At 41.2% G+C, this 15,800-nt stretch overlaps 3 protein-coding genes across 6 annotated transcripts; 2 read left to right on the forward strand and 1 right to left on the reverse strand.

Annotated features, from left to right (window-relative positions):
• The first annotated feature begins 1,091 nt into the window (after nt 1–1,091).
• Nucleotides 1,092–6,314, forward strand: golga7ba (golgin A7 family, member Ba). Of its 3 annotated transcripts, none has more exons than XM_088373369.1 (6): nt 1,092–1,203; nt 2,368–2,411; nt 4,438–4,563; nt 4,645–4,797; nt 5,107–5,208; nt 5,295–6,314. In XM_088373369.1, the coding sequence occupies exons 2-6, from the start codon at nt 2,400–2,402 to the stop codon at nt 5,376–5,378; spliced, it is 477 nt and encodes a 158-aa protein (XP_088229495.1). In that variant the 5' UTR covers nt 1,092–1,203; nt 2,368–2,399; the 3' UTR covers nt 5,379–6,314. The 3 variants fall into 3 exon arrangements, with proteins under 3 accessions (XP_088229495.1, XP_088229494.1, XP_088229493.1); XM_088373368.1 differs by lacking the exon at nt 1,092–1,203 and adding an exon at nt 2,174–2,283; XM_088373367.1 differs by lacking the exons at nt 1,092–1,203; nt 2,368–2,411 and adding an exon at nt 2,534–3,092.
• crtac1a (cartilage acidic protein 1a) lies at nt 6,311–10,399 on the reverse strand. The gene is made up of 14 exons (XM_088373359.1): nt 10,270–10,399; nt 9,732–9,937; nt 9,465–9,661; nt 9,168–9,304; nt 8,934–9,090; nt 8,721–8,855; nt 8,465–8,601; nt 8,254–8,390; nt 7,994–8,076; nt 7,752–7,852; nt 7,510–7,678; nt 7,207–7,352; nt 7,100–7,139; nt 6,311–7,030 (listed from the first exon to the last, which is right to left on the reverse strand). Exons 2-14 carry the CDS (start codon nt 9,926–9,928, stop codon nt 7,023–7,025), a joined length of 1,644 nt encoding a protein of 547 aa, XP_088229485.1. The 5' UTR covers nt 9,929–9,937; nt 10,270–10,399; the 3' UTR covers nt 6,311–7,022.
• A 103-nt stretch (nt 10,400–10,502) lies between these two features.
• Nucleotides 10,503–14,471, forward strand: r3hcc1l (R3H domain and coiled-coil containing 1-like). Of its 2 annotated transcripts, none has more exons than XM_088373366.1 (7): nt 10,503–10,666; nt 10,925–11,384; nt 11,731–11,918; nt 12,355–12,425; nt 12,632–12,727; nt 12,826–12,966; nt 13,603–14,471. In XM_088373366.1, exons 2-7 carry the CDS (start codon nt 10,950–10,952, stop codon nt 13,653–13,655), a joined length of 984 nt encoding a protein of 327 aa, XP_088229492.1. In that variant the 5' UTR covers nt 10,503–10,666; nt 10,925–10,949; the 3' UTR covers nt 13,656–14,471. The 2 variants fall into 2 exon arrangements, with proteins under 2 accessions (XP_088229492.1, XP_088229490.1); XM_088373364.1 differs by having other exon boundaries at nt 10,511–10,666; nt 10,915–11,384.
• Nucleotides 14,472–15,800: the final 1,329 nt, after the last annotated feature.

Here is a 15,800-nt window from a genome sequence, read left to right on the forward strand (position 1 = left end):
CTTCTCCATGATTTCAGCCGTGTTGGTTTTCCTGCGCTTGGCGTCGCCAGCGTGGTCGGCGATCACATCTGCCCTCTCTCTCACCTCCTTCACGTTGCCGATGAAGTTCTCCACGGCGCATCTCACAACCGAGTCGTCAATCTCTTGGTTCTGCAGAATGTTCTGCAAGACATCCACTTCCGGCATAACTTCCGCAAAGAAATGCAGCAGTTGTAGAAACTTGGGGTCTCTCAAATGCATGGACAGGCCGTATGCCTCGCTGACAGTCATGCTGTCCCATCCCGGCTGAGTGCGAATGCAATCCAAACACTCCAGTATGGCGTCTTGACTGTCCCATACGGCGTTAATGGTCCTGCTTTGAAAGTTCCACTGCGGTCGCTGGATGTTGTTGCACGACACTTGTTTCAAGGCAGCTGTTCTTGTGGGTGAGGTGAAAAAGGTTGCAAAGCCAGTCAAGTCGGCAAAAAACACTTTCAGTTCAGGGATTCGAGACGCGCACACTTGCTGCAGGGTAACATTTAACTGGTCGGAGCAATGCACAAACACTGCGTTGGGGTATCTTAAACTCATCAGGCTTTGCACGCTGCCTTTGCCATCAATCAGCATGGCCGCTCCATCATAGGTTTGCGAGATGAGTTTCTCACCCAGCCGCAAGGGCTCGAGAACTTGTTGGATGGCGTCGGAAAGGCCGAAGGCGGTTTTATCTGTGACTTCGATTAACTCGATGAATCGCTCAGTCAAAGTGTTGTCAACTACGTATCTCAACACGATGCCTATTTGAGAATTGCACGCCATATGAGTAATTTCATGGACCTGTAACCCAACAAACTGAGTTTTTTGCAATTGTTTATCCACTTCCTCCCTGTAGACCTCATACATGCAATCTAGCAGCTCGTCCTGCATGGTTTTTAAAGCCAAATGAAAGAAAGGCTCTGCATTATAGTGTCTTTTGAGCCTGGTGTCTCCCTCACACATGGTCTCAAATATGCAGGTAAAGAGAGATGCGTTTAATGTTTCGTCGTGACCGCGCAGATCCATTTCGCACTTGCCACAAAGTTTGACGCACGTAATCAGTCTGTCCAGAACATAGCGGTTCTCTTCGGTTAGTCTGTTGTGCTCTTCGGTGGCAAGGCGATCGGCGTCATTGAGGTACGACCGTACGGTGGGCAGCCCAAGTAAACCCAACTTCATGGCACATCTCAGGTGAGACGAAGAGCTTTCGTGCTTGGCCGTTCTTTCCGACAGATGTTTAATGTCTTTAAAGCCGATCGATGCCCAAACGGAGTCCAAGCCGCCAAAAAGTAGACAGGGGAAACAGAAGAGCGCACCTTTGCTCGTGCTAGCGGTTAGCCATTTCTTCTTTTCAAACCAGTCTTTTTTGAAGGTACGGGTCACCATATCTCCATACTGAAGCAGTACAAAGTCTTCTGGTCTGTGCGGCCCCAAACGTTTGATTTCCAACTGATCTTCCATCGGCAATTTACTAAACCGCACGCACAACAAAAAGTCTACGTGATTCATGATGAAATGTAACAATCACAATTTTATCTCGATAGCTGGCTGATGGGGCAATGTTTTCTTCTCCCCTTTCATCCTCCTTTCTTCTTCGTCGAGTTCTCCCCGTTGAACTTGTTCGTTTTCACTCAGCCTGGAAAACAATTTGATCAAGTGTTGCCTCCTATTGGTCGTGTTGAGTTATTGCTGTTCGTTTTTACCTTTTATGATGAACAGTTTATAAATTATTTACGTTTCGCTTTCCAGAGGGTAATTACTTCCTTCGTTTCGGACACGATTATTTGTTCTACATTTAAGAATTACACTGTAGCTCTTTATTATTTTGCCATGGCAACAAAGGGGCACAGTGCCCAGCTGCCCCTCACAAAGAGAACTTGTGGAAACACAGTCGCATGACGAAAGACAAAAAACAAAAACAACAACCTGAACCACAAGGAATGAGGCAATTCGTGTTCTCATGTTCTCCCCATCCGTTTACTCCGGTTTCTTCCCACAGTCCAAATACATGCACGGTAGGTGAATTGAGAACTCAAAATTGTCCATAGGTGTGTTTGTTTTCATTCATTCATTCATTCATTCATCCATCCATTCATTCATTCATTCATTCATTCATTCATTCATTCATTCATTCATTCATTCATTCATTCCGTAGTGAACCCCAACACATTCCCCCTCTTAAAAAAGATGGCAACCACATTGACAGCAGACCTGTTAGAAATAAGAAAAAGGTTTATATGCCTGGATGTCACTCGGATTAGTTAAATCGAGGTAAATAAAAGCATATATGTAGAGCTAAATCCTGTCCTCCTACTGACTAGCCCCTCCCCCATCATTTAATCTGTCCCGTGTCAGTCATCAGTGCACGCCGGGACTCGAACAGCAACATGGCGACTGAGGTAAGACTGGCACAATGTGCTCTTTATCCTGCTTTTTTAAATCATCATCATAGCCACTCTTATTTGGGTACAAAATCTGATCTCGTGGAGTGGACGCGGTTGAAACCAGCAAGGCGCGGTGACGGTGGAATGAGGACACGCGAGGGCATCCTCCCCATTCGTTCCGCCCCAATGCGATGTTTTCTACTCTTACCAACAGTGTTGAATGACCGTAGATATTGTACGTAGGATTAAAAAAACACAAACCCCTCGCCTAAATGTTAAGCATTTGTGCTCGTATGGGTTTGGACGCCCTAATAATCCGATGACAGCGTCCCAAGAGTGGTTGCAAACAAACACGCACACACACACACGCACATAGCTCGTTCAGCACCACGGACAGAGGCTATGACACTGCCACTGCTTTTCTTTATGAGATGATTAGATGACTATAGAACACGAGGTAAGGCACATATTTTACGCAAGAAAAAAAAAAGATTATGGCACATGGGAACACATAATAATAATGTGACAAACCAACTAAAACTACAAATAGTGACTAAAGACAAATGAGTAAAACATGGAATATTACCAGACAAATAAAAAAGTACTACCAGATACAACGAGAGTAGGATGGAAGAAAGCCAAAATGCACACGCAGTAAACATTGACACAGGAATGATCCAGCATCTTCTTGCTGAGGTGGTTTACACACATGAAGAGAATCAGGCTGTTTTTTTTTCTTGATTTTGCCTCAAGGATGTCAAAACTGTCTTTTAAGATTGTCCTGTAAGATTATCTTTTTGCCATAGGTGTGTTAAATTCTAAAACAAGTCAAGGTAAACAATCTTAAATATTAAAATGGTTTAATATTTAGGACCAGAAATCTTCACGTCTACTCTTGAGCTATTTGACACCGCGGACTGTGATGTGAACTCATTGTAGCCAATCCAATATGCGGCTTGACTGACTAACAAGGAGGCGGTGGTAAATAAAGCAAAATGTCCCACCTGATGTTTTTTGCAAAGGTGGGATCCCCAGTGGCATTGTAAATTCATCCATATTTAAATCAGAGCTATAATAGTGCTGAAAAAAACAAAAATGCACTTTTGGTGATCATTTTTGCGTACAATCCCAAATCTGAAAATTTTGATTCGAAAAGTACAAACAAATATCTTTCATCTCTACCCTCTGCTTTCTAGTGCATTTAATTATTTTGCCTGTCACATGTTGCTGGCATAGATGGATGAACAAATATACGTACATTAATTTAGAATTAAATTGTATTATTTCCCATGGCAGACTTGATTTCCAACAACACACTTGCTTGGGAATCATTAAAGTTCGAACATTACTGCTGCATCATTTGACCATTGTTTAATAAGACAGCACATTTTGCATGACCTCAATGTCTTCACAGTAGAGAGAGAAGTGACGGTAAGGATAGTGTATCAAACGGGCTTCTCTCCAGCAGCTTGCAGAGCACAAATAGCTCATCACGCTCTGCCAACCTCTCCTATAACATCCTACACGTTACAAAACCAAAACAACAGCAACTATTTGCACACAGTACAACTGACCTGGTGAAATGAGAGAGTAGTCAAGGCATCTTTCCCCAGGGACCTGTTTAAAAGATGTCGAGAAACAACACTCCTTAATAGTCTCTCAAGGTGGAGTATTATATGGTATATTGTCTAGAATGTGCTGTGCAGTGTGGTAGATACAATTAATTAATGAATAACTGACGACATTAAAATATGTTTTATGGACATGACTATGTGTTCCAGCACTATTATATTATATTTTCAATATAATCAGCCAAAAAAATACACCTTTCGTCATAATCCATTTGTTATCGTTTAACTGAAAGATTCCAAACACACTAAAAATTACGTAATTATATTTGTTGGAAGTGTTTCCAGTGATTACTAAAACAAAAATGTCATCACCACACCGTGGTTTTTAACTGTTGTCACATTGGCACTTGTAATTTTCTATCATTGCACAATAAATAGAATGGACCCTTTTCATGCTCTCTTTTCCTTAGTTCCACAATTTACAGGAGTTGAGGCACAGTGCATCCCTGGCCAACAAAGTCTTCATCCAGAGGGACTACAGTGAGGGAACCACTTGCAGATTCCAGACCAAGTTCCCTTCTGAGCTGGAGAGCAGGGTAGGAGCATTTCCTTTTGCGTTGCGCCATATTTGGTGTTCCAGCCAGCCCCGTAATTCATAGACACGCTCATATGTTCAGATTGAGCGGACTTTATTCGAGGACACTGTGAAGACCCTCAACAACTTCTACGCAGAAGCAGAAAAGATCGGAGGGCAGTCTTACCTAGAAGGCTGTCTGGCCTGTGCCACAGCATATCTTATCTTCCTTTGCATGGAGACACGATATGAAAAGGTGAAAGTTGTTTGTTTTCCCGCTCGCAGGCAATAAATACAAACACTTTCCACTTAACTCTAATTAACATTTTTTATTACCTCTTGTGTGACACACAATGGTATCAGATGAAAAGCTTTGAAAATGGAACTACAAGCACCTAGTGTTTTTATCTGAGGTACAAAAAAATCCTGTCAACTATAGACCAATAAAAGGGCCAAAGGAGAGCTCATTAAATGTTGATGTGAAGAAAAAAAAGTAAAGAAAAAAGAAAAATCGCTTCTTATGTGAGTCGTAGTTGTATTCATTGGTGCTCTGCTTGTGTGTTAGGTGTTGAAGAAAATTTCCAAGTACATTCAGGAGCAGAATGAAAAGATCTATGCTCCGAGGGGTCTGCTCATCACTGATCCCATAGAGAGGGGAATGCGAGTTGTATCCTTACCCATGTCCATGTACAACCGCAACATTGCTAAACATACCCCAGCGACACGATCTCAGTCTTTAACGGCTTTGCCCAGATTGAGATTTCCATCTACGAAGACAGAGGCTCCAGCGGTTGCAGCTCGGGGAGCAGCTCTGTGTCCAGCAGCACAGCTCGATGATTGAGCACTTCTGGCAAAACAATGTCCCTCTGATCACTCATCACCCTGGAGAACAACTTTTGGGCATTTGAACCGTTCCTCCATCGCTTCACAGATCCACAAGATGTTCCTGAAGAAAGACATTTCTCCTCAGCTGTACTACATTAGTTATAAGGCATTGCCAACATGCCAAATATGCACTTGAGTCATTTGTTGCAATGCACCTGATGAACAAAATCATATTTTGTATTTCTGATGTGATGGGAACATCGAATTCCTTACATTTTTATTTTATCAAGTGATGTGTCATCTCATTGGTGAGAAGATGGATATGAGTAGATGTATTCAAACCACAATTGTACTAAATGGAGAAAGTACACTTGCACTCGTTATAACTATCCAGGCACACTAGCGCTGGCTTTTGAATATTTTATAGCTTTTATAAACATATCACAGAAGGCTGTGCTTCACCTAATCTTGCCCAGATCTCCACACGATAGATCAAAACCAATCCAGATGAAGATCAAGGCACTATATCATATTGTATTGTAGCAGATGAATGTCGTTCATCATGTATGTAATGTAGCAAGTCTTCCATTTCCCGCACATCAAGCCTATATTTTACAAAATCCACAGGGGTTTCAAATAAAAACCCAGTTTCTCTGATTTTGATCAACTCTTCCAAAAATTTTATTTATGCAAGGACGTAGCAAAAATGAGCATGTGAGGCAAAGTCAAGTCGTCTTCCTGAATCATCACTGTCATGTGTTGAATTACACATACAGTATGCATAATTGATATCTGACCAAACCTCCAAAGACAAATATTTGCCAAAAAAGGAATCATTCGTGCAAATGTCTCAAGTATGTCTGTGACATTTTGTGCTGACTCAAACTTCGGTGCAGCTTAATTGTGTTATGACTGCTGTCAAATAAATACAATGTAATCACAAATGCATTCAAGTGACTTTTATTTTTATTCTGTTAACAAATGGGACACTTTATAAACTGCAAGTACAAATGAACAGGCTTGTTCTATCGTCATGGACATATTTTTTTAAGTGTATGCCATCACAGTAGTGAATATAGTGGATGGAGAATAGTATTAACAGGTAACTAAATACCAAACCAAAATTATTTTGGCATTTGTTTACATGAGTCTCTTCATGTAGCTTGTTCACGACAGTAAAACTTTGACACACTTTGATTGAGTTCTAGAGAACATGCTAAAGAGTGATGCAGACCTGGGAAAATATCTTACTGTTGCCGCCTTAAAGACGACAGGTCTCTCAGATCTGCAAGTAGAAGAGTAATAAAAGCATCTGAAAATTGGAGGCCTTCAACCTGGGGCTTGAAATGCTGAAAAATGAGGCTGGTGCTGAGATGGAAGGTAGCAAAAACAGGAGAGGAGGAAAACATCAAGTGGTAAGGCTGACATATGTTGACTAACCGTAATGAGTATTCATTCGAGCAGCAAATGACAGGTTGATTGTAAGCATTTCTTTTTCCAGATTTTTGAAATGATAAAGGAAGCAAGATGTTATCAATCATGTTTTGTGAATTTTGACATATTTATAAGTGCAATACAAATTGAAAAAAACAAACTCATGGTAAAGAAGAAAAAACATGGGTTGGCAAGGCAAATACGGTTAGTTTGAAAATATCCTCAGATGCCTGTAGAAACATAAAAAAAAGAAAATTAAAGGAAAAATGTAATTATTTAACTGGGGAAAAAAGGTTTACCTGCACAGCGGCCATTCTTCACAGTAAAACCTTCACCACACTGAAAAACAAAACACATTTTGTTACATTTTAAAGAAAGAAAGTAAATTGTGAGCTACAATGCGTACCTCTGTGTCATTGCCAAGCGTGGACATTTCCGTGTTAATGGGATATGCTACTTCCACCACTGAGTTCATTTCACCAGCTTGAAGGACACGTGTGATGACGCTACTGTCAGGCCAAGAAACCTCCAGCACAGACACATCATCGTTTCCTAAAAAAAATCACCATCACAATGTCAAGAATATTACCGAATATTGACATGATTTAAACTTGGCTGCGTTAAAATAAGATTATAGACTGCAGCTCTGAATCCTTTTATGGTTCAGTAGATAACAAAATGAAAATGGGCCATGTTACAGCAAAGTTACCTAAACCAAAGTGAGCAACTGGTTCCATCTCACACAGGTACCCGGAACCTCCGTCAATGATGCGCATATGGGCTCCACTCTTCTTGGTGAAGACCGTCACCTTAGCACCTCGAGCATATGAGCCAAACTGGGTGCGAGGGATGACTCGAAGCCATTTATTGGTCGAGCCCTGAAAACCGTGGTGACAGGTTAGGATAATAGCGGACCAGATAAGTTGGATCACAAGCAAAACACTTGCACACCTGTGTGACTTTGAAGACAGAAATTGGTTGGGCTGCGCTTTCGCCGTGTGCCAGCAGAAGGTCCAACTGCCCGTCACCATCCACATCGGTCACGGTGCCGCCTGATGGAAGAAAAGGCAAAGAAATTTGAGTGTACAACCTCGCTGTATTTGTGAGGAACACCTGCTGCATGGGAAAACTCATCTAATCAGACAGAAAGCTAATTGGGGCAAATTTGTGGATGAGTAGTATTTTATTCTGACCTGTTCCTCTGCCTTGAGGCTCTGCAGCATCTCCCACATTGAGCTCTTGGATTAAAGGGTCAGCGGTAGCTCTTCTTGACACCCTGCAAACACACACAGAAATGTAGAACTTGAGTTTCGCCTTCTTCAGTTTTACACAATATAAATATAATTGTCAATTAGGGCAGCAATCGGATATTATTGATGAGTAACAACTTCAAATAACTACTTAGTCGATGTAATAAATTGGATGCTTTTTTTTTTTTTCATTTTGGACTCACCTAAAGATCCTGTTGGGGGCATTGCCTCTGTAGGCAATATTGTTGAAAAACACTTCAAGATTCCTGTCATTGTCAAAGTCAGCAGCTATAACTGTGCGAATCGGAGAGGGAGATTCAAATTCTGTCGTGGCGATATTCTGCAAGGAGGATATTTGGCTCAGTGCTTTTCAGACTTCTCCGATTATTTCGCTGTGCTGCACTCCTTACTCACCCTGAAATTAGAGTTGCTCCCCTGCAGGTAAAGCCTGTGAGGGCCGTTCCAGTTGCCATAGACAATGTCGGTCTTTCCATCGCCATTAAAATCAGCCAGTGCTACTCCTCGACCATGTTGTCTTTGGTCTGCCACACCTTTAAGGGTCAACACAGAGTTAAAATAGAATTCATTCATCAAATTCTTTTCTATGATAAAACATATCCACCCTGTAAACGTTTCACTCAGAGGCCACCCCGATTTCCGTCATTCTTACCTGCCTGACTGGCGACGTCAACAAAAGTCCCATCCCCATTGTTTTTGAACAGGAAGTTGGGCCCTCCTTCATTGTCACAGAAAACATCAGACTTTGTATCACTGAGGATGGGTCCAACCACAACTCCACGTCCACCTGCAACAAAATGCCACTGTGATTCAAAAGCCCCTCACACACTGCCAAGCTCAAAATAAGACAAATTGATTTTAAGACCAGTGAGCTTGTTGACTCCGGCTGTGACGGCGACATCAGACAAGGCAATAACGCCATTTGCCACATCACTGGCGGCCACGTCCATCTCTAGGAGAGCGTGGGGTCCGACGTTGCCGCTGGCATAGTTTGCCACATAGATTGAGTAGCGGCCTGTTCCCTGAAGGAAAACGTGAGAGGCAGAGACAGTTTGAAAAAAAGAACAGGAGGAAAATCAGGATGTGAAGGGTCACTAACCTTTCTGTCAACGCATGCCACAGAACGTCCTGCCATGCGGCTAGCAACACCACGGCGCACATTGAGCTCATCACTGAGCAGATCTTCAAAGCGACCATTACGAAACTTGAAGAGCTTGTCGAAGTAAGTGGCTCGTCCTGTAATGATAGACGATGGTCATTTAATCTAATTTTCTCCACGCTGAAAAAAAATAATTCATTCAGAACTGTGTGTGTCCCCCCTTCTGAAACGTTAGCTGGAATAGGCTCACTTGCAACCCTATAATAAGAAAATAGATGATTGGTGATTAACAATTACCAGAGTAGGCATTATTTGTGTTGAGGAAATAGATTTCCTCCCGTCCATCTCCGTCCACATCACAGGCTGTGACCCCAATAGCGTTCCCAGCTACATCCCTCAGAGCGTAGTAAGGTGAGGTACTGTCATCGATAGCAATGTTTACCATCTTATTCTGAGTGCGGTCATATTTCAACACCAGGTTAGGCCCGTTGTATCTGAAGGTAGGAGGAAAAAAAATTGAACAATCCAGACACGGACACACAGTTTCAAACCCCTTTCACTCACCCGGCCACCACAACTTCGAGATCGCCATCACCATCCACGTCAGTTACTGCCATCCCATAATTGAGCTGTGTTGGATTATGCAGCCTGTCGGTAGGAAGGATGGTCTGTGTAACTTCCTGAAACATTGGTTCGCTGTTTTGAGAGTGGGACTGCTCCCAGAGTCCAAACAGGAGGACAAACAATCCTGCAGCCCGCATTTCTGGATTCTGGTGACACAAAGAGAGATTACTATGGATGATTCATTTTTATACAAAATACATAACAATATTTTTCACTTGAGCATATTGAATATGTTGGACTTAAAATCACACTGCATGGTCACTCTGGCCAAAGTAGTGGATTTGGGTACTGCTCTGTTATTTTGCAATGCCCACCAAGAATCGACCTGCATGTTTTGTTCAGATTCCTGTAATATTTGTTGCAACATCTTTGGATGACTATTTTTGTGAGATACTTAAAGAATCTTCTCGTTATGGAGCCTCGCGCATTGAGTAAAATAAAAACAAAAACAAAAAGACACACAGTCTTCGTGCCTTACCTGACTGTTTTATCCGTAAATAGAAATGAAACAGAGACAGCTCAGCTTCTGCAGGAGCGAAGATGCTGTGAGCTACATAACTGCATTACACAAGCTTTATGAAACATAGTTACGTATAAAGCGTAATTAGCCAATCAAATTTCAGCATGTTGTCCAATGGCTGACGAGTAAGATACATAATAGAGATAGTCAAGAAAAATAGTTTATTACTCATCACGATGATTAATTACAGCACATTACATGTTTTCTTAAAAATAGTTACAAGAAAACAGATTTCCTCCTAAACCACTCCGCGTTTCATAACAGGTTGCGGGAACTATATTTCCCACAATCCTTCGCGTTCTGTAGACTGCCTGCGTCAATCCTGCGACAAAATCTGACGCTAACCAAAACACAGGTAGGTTAGTGACACTTTTCAGCTCCCTGTATTAAAATATCAAGTATAGATCAGAATATTTATCTGGTGAAAATGTATCCCTGTTCTTTTCGTTGTAACCTCGATGAATGGGAATAGTAGCTTGCTATGTTTAGCTAGTTGTACCTTAGCTCACAGCGATTATGGTAGCCATGTTCAGGTTTTTTTCCACACGATAAATTAATCAATATTTTATATTGATTGTGTTATTGTTAACCCTCACCCATCAGTGTCGTTTAGTTCCAGTTACACTGTGAAAACTACAATGGAAACGGAACTACCAAAGAACGACGGTGCTTCAGACGCACCGACGACGTCTCAGTCCAAGAAGCCAAACCAGGCTCCTCATATGCCAAAGAAACGACTCAACGCATCGAAAGACAAACCTCACATTGAGGGGGATGCAAAACCAAGACCCAGGCCTCGCTACACGGACAAGGCTCGAAAGAACGCCAAAAACAAGAAAGACAAGGCAGGGGGAACAGGAGATGAGCATGCGCCTGTTGAAATGGATAGAGCTGAGCTGCAGACTGCTCACGGAGAGGTTGAGCGGCTACAGGGTGCAGAGGTTTCCAATGGACAGCTTGAGTCTTCTGATGTAACCAATGCATCCCATTCTGACGAAAAGGAACAAGAGGACAGTTGGGACACCTTATTTAATGATGATGGAGATTGTCTCAATCAGCGACTGCTTGAAGAGGTTGGTAAAATCAATGCAATCAAATAAGTCAACTGTGATATGTTCAACCCCCTGTTTAGAGAAAAAGGACATGTTTACAATTTTACATGTGAGTTAGTATCAACAAAAAATAGAAATGTTCCACTCTTTCATTTTCTCATCTGTTGATAACTTTTATAAACTTTTTTCCGGCTTTCTAAAGTTCAGCTAGCTTTTCTCACAGTTTTTTGACAGTTTAGCTTTCCCCATGTCTCAAGATCCATTAAGGTCAGCACATTGTGACTAGTTCAGGATCTCAAAGGAAATTTAAATATTAATTTAATTCTGCTATCCAGTTGCTGTCATTCCTTTTTCTTCTTTTCTCCAGCTATCTTTGAGTGAAGGTCGCAAGGAGTCGTCAATCCAAGAGGCTAGATTTGATTACTACAACATGCAGCGGTTTGATGATGATGTCATGGACGAGAGTGACGAAGACCTCTCTCATGTCATCGAGATCTACGATATTGCTCCAGAGTGTAAAACTGAGGATCTTTTCAAGTTATTTCAGGGATACCAGTATGTAAATTTCATATCATTTACACTCGCTATCCTCTCAACATCAGCTACACTTGCATGATACAATGTAAAGCGGTGCATCAAATGTTTGTTCCCAATTAAGACAAAGCATTAGCACGATTGAAATGCATCAAACTAAGAGCTTTTATGGCAGTGTCATCCAGTTGAACTTCTCACTGGTGCAGCATGTAAGGTAGTTTAATATTAAACACATCCCTGAGACTCTAGCGACACAGGGATTCATGACTGAGCATTATATTAGCAATCAGTGAAGCTCATCCTGATAGACCAAAAAATACATATATTATTTTCGGACTTAATAAAATGAGGCTGACTAACATTGGTGCTATGGATCAGATATTGACTTGAAGTATGTTTTTTCTTTTTTAACAATGGCTTTTTTTTCTTTCACACACTTTATTCAATGTCTTTTCAGACAGAGAGGATTCGATATCAAATGGGTTGATGATACCCACGCTCTAGGTATCTTTTCAAGCCCATCTTCAGGTAAGTAATGCACTAGTTGTTGAAAGCAAAACACTTAGAGAGGATATAAAAATTCTACACATCGTTGTTAAAATAAAACATTTTTTGCTTGAAAGAAAAAGTTTCTTTGTTTTATTATTTTCGTGTTCCCCCACACCATTTTGAATTTTAAATAGTGTTAAATATTGTTGTTGTTTTTTTTTATTATTATTATTTTTTTTAAATAGCTCGTGAAGCATTAAGATCCAAAAATCCACTGATGAAGGTGCGACCACTCTCCAAATCCACTCCGGAGACAAAGGCCGCAGCTCGCAGCTTCTCTGGTATAGTTACCATACTCTATGACTTGCGTTGTTTGTTTTTTTTTTTTTTTTTTTTTTTCATTTGTCATGGAAGACACATTTCTTTCTTCCATCTTCAGAGTCCCCCATTTCTGGTAAGGAGAGGCCTCAGACCAGTGCAGCTCTGGCTCGCAGGCTTGTGGTTGGTGCCCTCGGTGTGAAAAGCAACGTATCAAAGGAGCAGCGGGAGGCAGAGAAGAGGAAGCTCCAGGAGGCCAGAGGTAGTATATACAAAAAATGGAGTATAGTGGATACTTGTATAATCGCAGCTCAGCATTCACCGGTTCACTTAGTTGCTGATTTTTCGGGTGTAAGAACATACTGACCACCAGAGGGCAGCGGTTTCCCTAAAAGCCTTGCTGGACCAACTTAGTGTTTGCATCATGCATCAGCATGCTTTTACCACAAGTGGGAGCTCTTCCCCCACTTAGCAAATCAAGTGCAAATTGGCGTTACATCTTGTGGCAAAATGAAGTTGCTCTCTGTCCACTGCTGTGTGGCTCAAAGCAAGTCTATAATCAGTGCAGCAGCCTTTCCCTTCACAGCGGGAACATAAGTATATAGGCACAATAAACCACAAGTGGCTGTCCACTGAACTGCCAGCCAGGAAGGCAAAAACAGCCTCCTTTGTCCTTAGTATGGATGGCCTCCTGTGCTCTTAAGGAGCCATTGCACAAGTGCATCATGTCCTGAACATTTTGTCCCCAGCCTTTCTGCCACGTGTCCACAGTCAGAACATGCTCATGCTCAAATCTGTGTGGCAAAATCAGGCATGCAGCTTTGGCTTCAACAATCATGCCAGTGACATGTCTTTTGCTATACATAAATCTAATTATCTCTGTTGATTTATCCTTCAGAACAAAAGCGTCTGGCAGCCAAACAGAGGGAAGATGCTTGGGAGGGAAAGTAATTGGAGCGAAAAGTCCTCCACTTTGATTCGCTTGACTCCTTTTAAGCCACGCCTGGAGACATGAAGTCGCACCATTATCTAAGTGTGCAGTGTTACATCACTCAAGTTTGTAAACTCATCATGGTTTTTTAAAATTTTTTAATTTTTTTTAAACGCAGGGCCGGATGCTGCGCTGAGGTTTAACTTACCTCAACATTTGCCTGTGCTCAAGTCGTCTAGTTTTTCAAAGATTCATTAATTCACCGAAAGCTATAGGCAACAATGTGTTTCATCCATTTTTATTGTCCAACTGTAAGATGAAAGGTTTTGTCCCATGCACTTGCAATTTAGATGATCCATCCACACTGGCACATAATGTTTTAATCCTTTATTGTCATGTCAGACAAGTACAGTTGTAAAGAAATGATTTTCAAAAGTGGCTAAACGTTATATTGTTTCTATAAATTGAGTTGCAGTAAATGTATTACTTTTTAAAATATCAGATTTCTTGTGTGTATACAAGTAGTGCTCAACGCTGTTCAATTCAGGGTATCGGTGTCATTGTTCAGTAGTGTACAGTAGTATTAATACTGTAATATGTCTTTTCTCAAACCTCGTCGTGGTATAAATGCTCTACAGTATATTTTTAGCTTAAAATGAAGGAGCAATGGTAGCATGTCATGCACATAATCACTTGTATGAGGAACCTCCCATTGACTCTGGGGAGTCACTTGAGGTGAATGTTTTTCTGCCACATGATCATATGAACTGAGGATTCTGTATCCGACTGATTTGTGGAAATATACACATGGGAATAAAAATCATGCCTACTTTTTATTTCATCAAACATAGATCACTGATTTAGTAGTCAGTGAGCAAAACTGAGTCTGGCATGGTGTTTGTCCATCAAAAGTAAAGGACATGAGGACAAACATAAAAAAAAAAAAAAAAAAACTTCAACCAAAGTTTTGTTTCAGATGTATTTGATATCAGGTTCTTCATCTCCAGCTCGCCACGTGGCACAGTTTTCCAATGGACTCATCAATCAGTAGCGCCTGAGCACTCACCCTCACGTTTATGATTGAATGCATTCTGCTCTCCCGCAGAGTGTAAATGGCACATTGTCCACTTGATGTTGTTTCACAACAACTCAACTCTTGCACAATCACTTTTTGTCTTCTCAGCACTCTGTTGTTCCCAAAGCAAAGGAGAAAAACAATTTATGTAAGCTAAGTGCAGTCTGCTGGATGAGACGGCACAACAGCTAAATATAAGACTGGACACATGGTATGCTGCCATTTATTTCAGCTGATCTGACTGTTTTGAAATTTATGGGCTGAATGGAGAACAAATAGATTTGTGGCTATATATTTTTGAATGCATTGCCTTTTGCATGATCAGTTCTTGCTCAGTCTAATACAGTCTAACTCTCATGTTGCAAACATCCAGTTATGAAATTGTACTTTCCTACTAAAATGACCCAAACTAAATTGAATATGGTCAGCAAATCTATCCTGAAATAGAAGGTGTCATGGCTGCCATTATTCTAATCCTAAATATAAACATTTATCCAACTTTATTGCTTATACCCCATTCATCAACATTTTCTTGTGGTTCATTCAAGGCCTCTGTGAACAATTACTTGCGAATATAGGACAAATTTCCTAAATTAGCCCAAAAACAAAGTGGTGGATCTCCCTCTCGTCTGTATCCTTCCCTTCGGTCACTCCTGCAGCTGAATCATCATCGTGTGCGACCCAAAATCTGAGTCACAAGCTGGTTCTTTGCATATGCCACAAAGCGGCCAGCTGGATGCTTCACACGTAGTCATAAACCAACACTCAGGAATTGATGGATGGTCCAGCTTGGTCCTCAGTGTGTTGTGCAGTCCACTAACAATAATTTTTCCCTCCCATTAAAATTCTGATGTGTTATCAAACAGTGGTGCTCACTCACCTCTACTCAGTGAACTCTGACTTTCAAGATATAGTATTTTAAAAACCATATAACTGTAACCATGATGGTTGTCATTTCACTGAAGATGACCCATATCTAAAAGCCCGCTGTCATGGGAAATCTACCTAATGTATGTGTGGAAGTGGAGGTGGTTGGCAATGGCAGTCGCTCTTTTTACGATGTCGTTTTTAACGGCCAAAGGCAACATTT

The sequence above is a fragment of the Syngnathus floridae genome, chromosome 4, assembly GCF_059516105.1.
Source record: "Syngnathus floridae isolate MCC-2025c chromosome 4, RoL_Sflo_1.0, whole genome shotgun sequence".
Classification (NCBI taxonomy): Eukaryota; Metazoa; Chordata; class Actinopteri; order Syngnathiformes; family Syngnathidae; genus Syngnathus; species Syngnathus floridae.

Bases quoted from the DNA above. Each gene is read 5' to 3' on its own strand.
- golga7ba (XM_088373367.1), top strand. From the start codon at position 3,024: ATGGAAGAAAGCCAAAATGCACACGCAGTAAACATTGACACAGGAATG. The intron at 4,564-4,644 runs GTAGGAGCATTT...TCATATGTTCAG, and splicing joins CTTCTGAGCTGGAGAGCAGG to ATTGAGCGGACTTTATTCGA. The intron at 4,798-5,106 runs GTGAAAGTTGTT...CTTGTGTGTTAG, and splicing joins TGGAGACACGATATGAAAAG to GTGTTGAAGAAAATTTCCAA.
- crtac1a (XM_088373359.1), bottom strand. From the start codon at position 9,928: ATGCGGGCTGCAGGATTGTTTGTCCTCCTGTTTGGACTCTGGGAGCAG. The intron at 9,662-9,731 runs GTGAGTGAAAGG...TCCTACCTTCAG, and splicing joins CTCGAAGTTGTGGTGGCCGG to ATACAACGGGCCTAACCTGG. The intron at 9,091-9,167 runs GTTAGTGACCCT...GTTTTCCTTCAG, and splicing joins TGGCATGCGTTGACAGAAAG to GGAACAGGCCGCTACTCAAT.
- r3hcc1l (XM_088373366.1), top strand. From the start codon at position 10,950: ATGGAAACGGAACTACCAAAGAACGACGGTGCTTCAGACGCACCGACG. The intron at 11,919-12,354 runs GTATGTAAATTT...ATGTCTTTTCAG, and splicing joins AAGTTATTTCAGGGATACCA to ACAGAGAGGATTCGATATCA. The intron at 12,426-12,631 runs GTAAGTAATGCA...TTTTTTAAATAG, and splicing joins CTTTTCAAGCCCATCTTCAG to CTCGTGAAGCATTAAGATCC.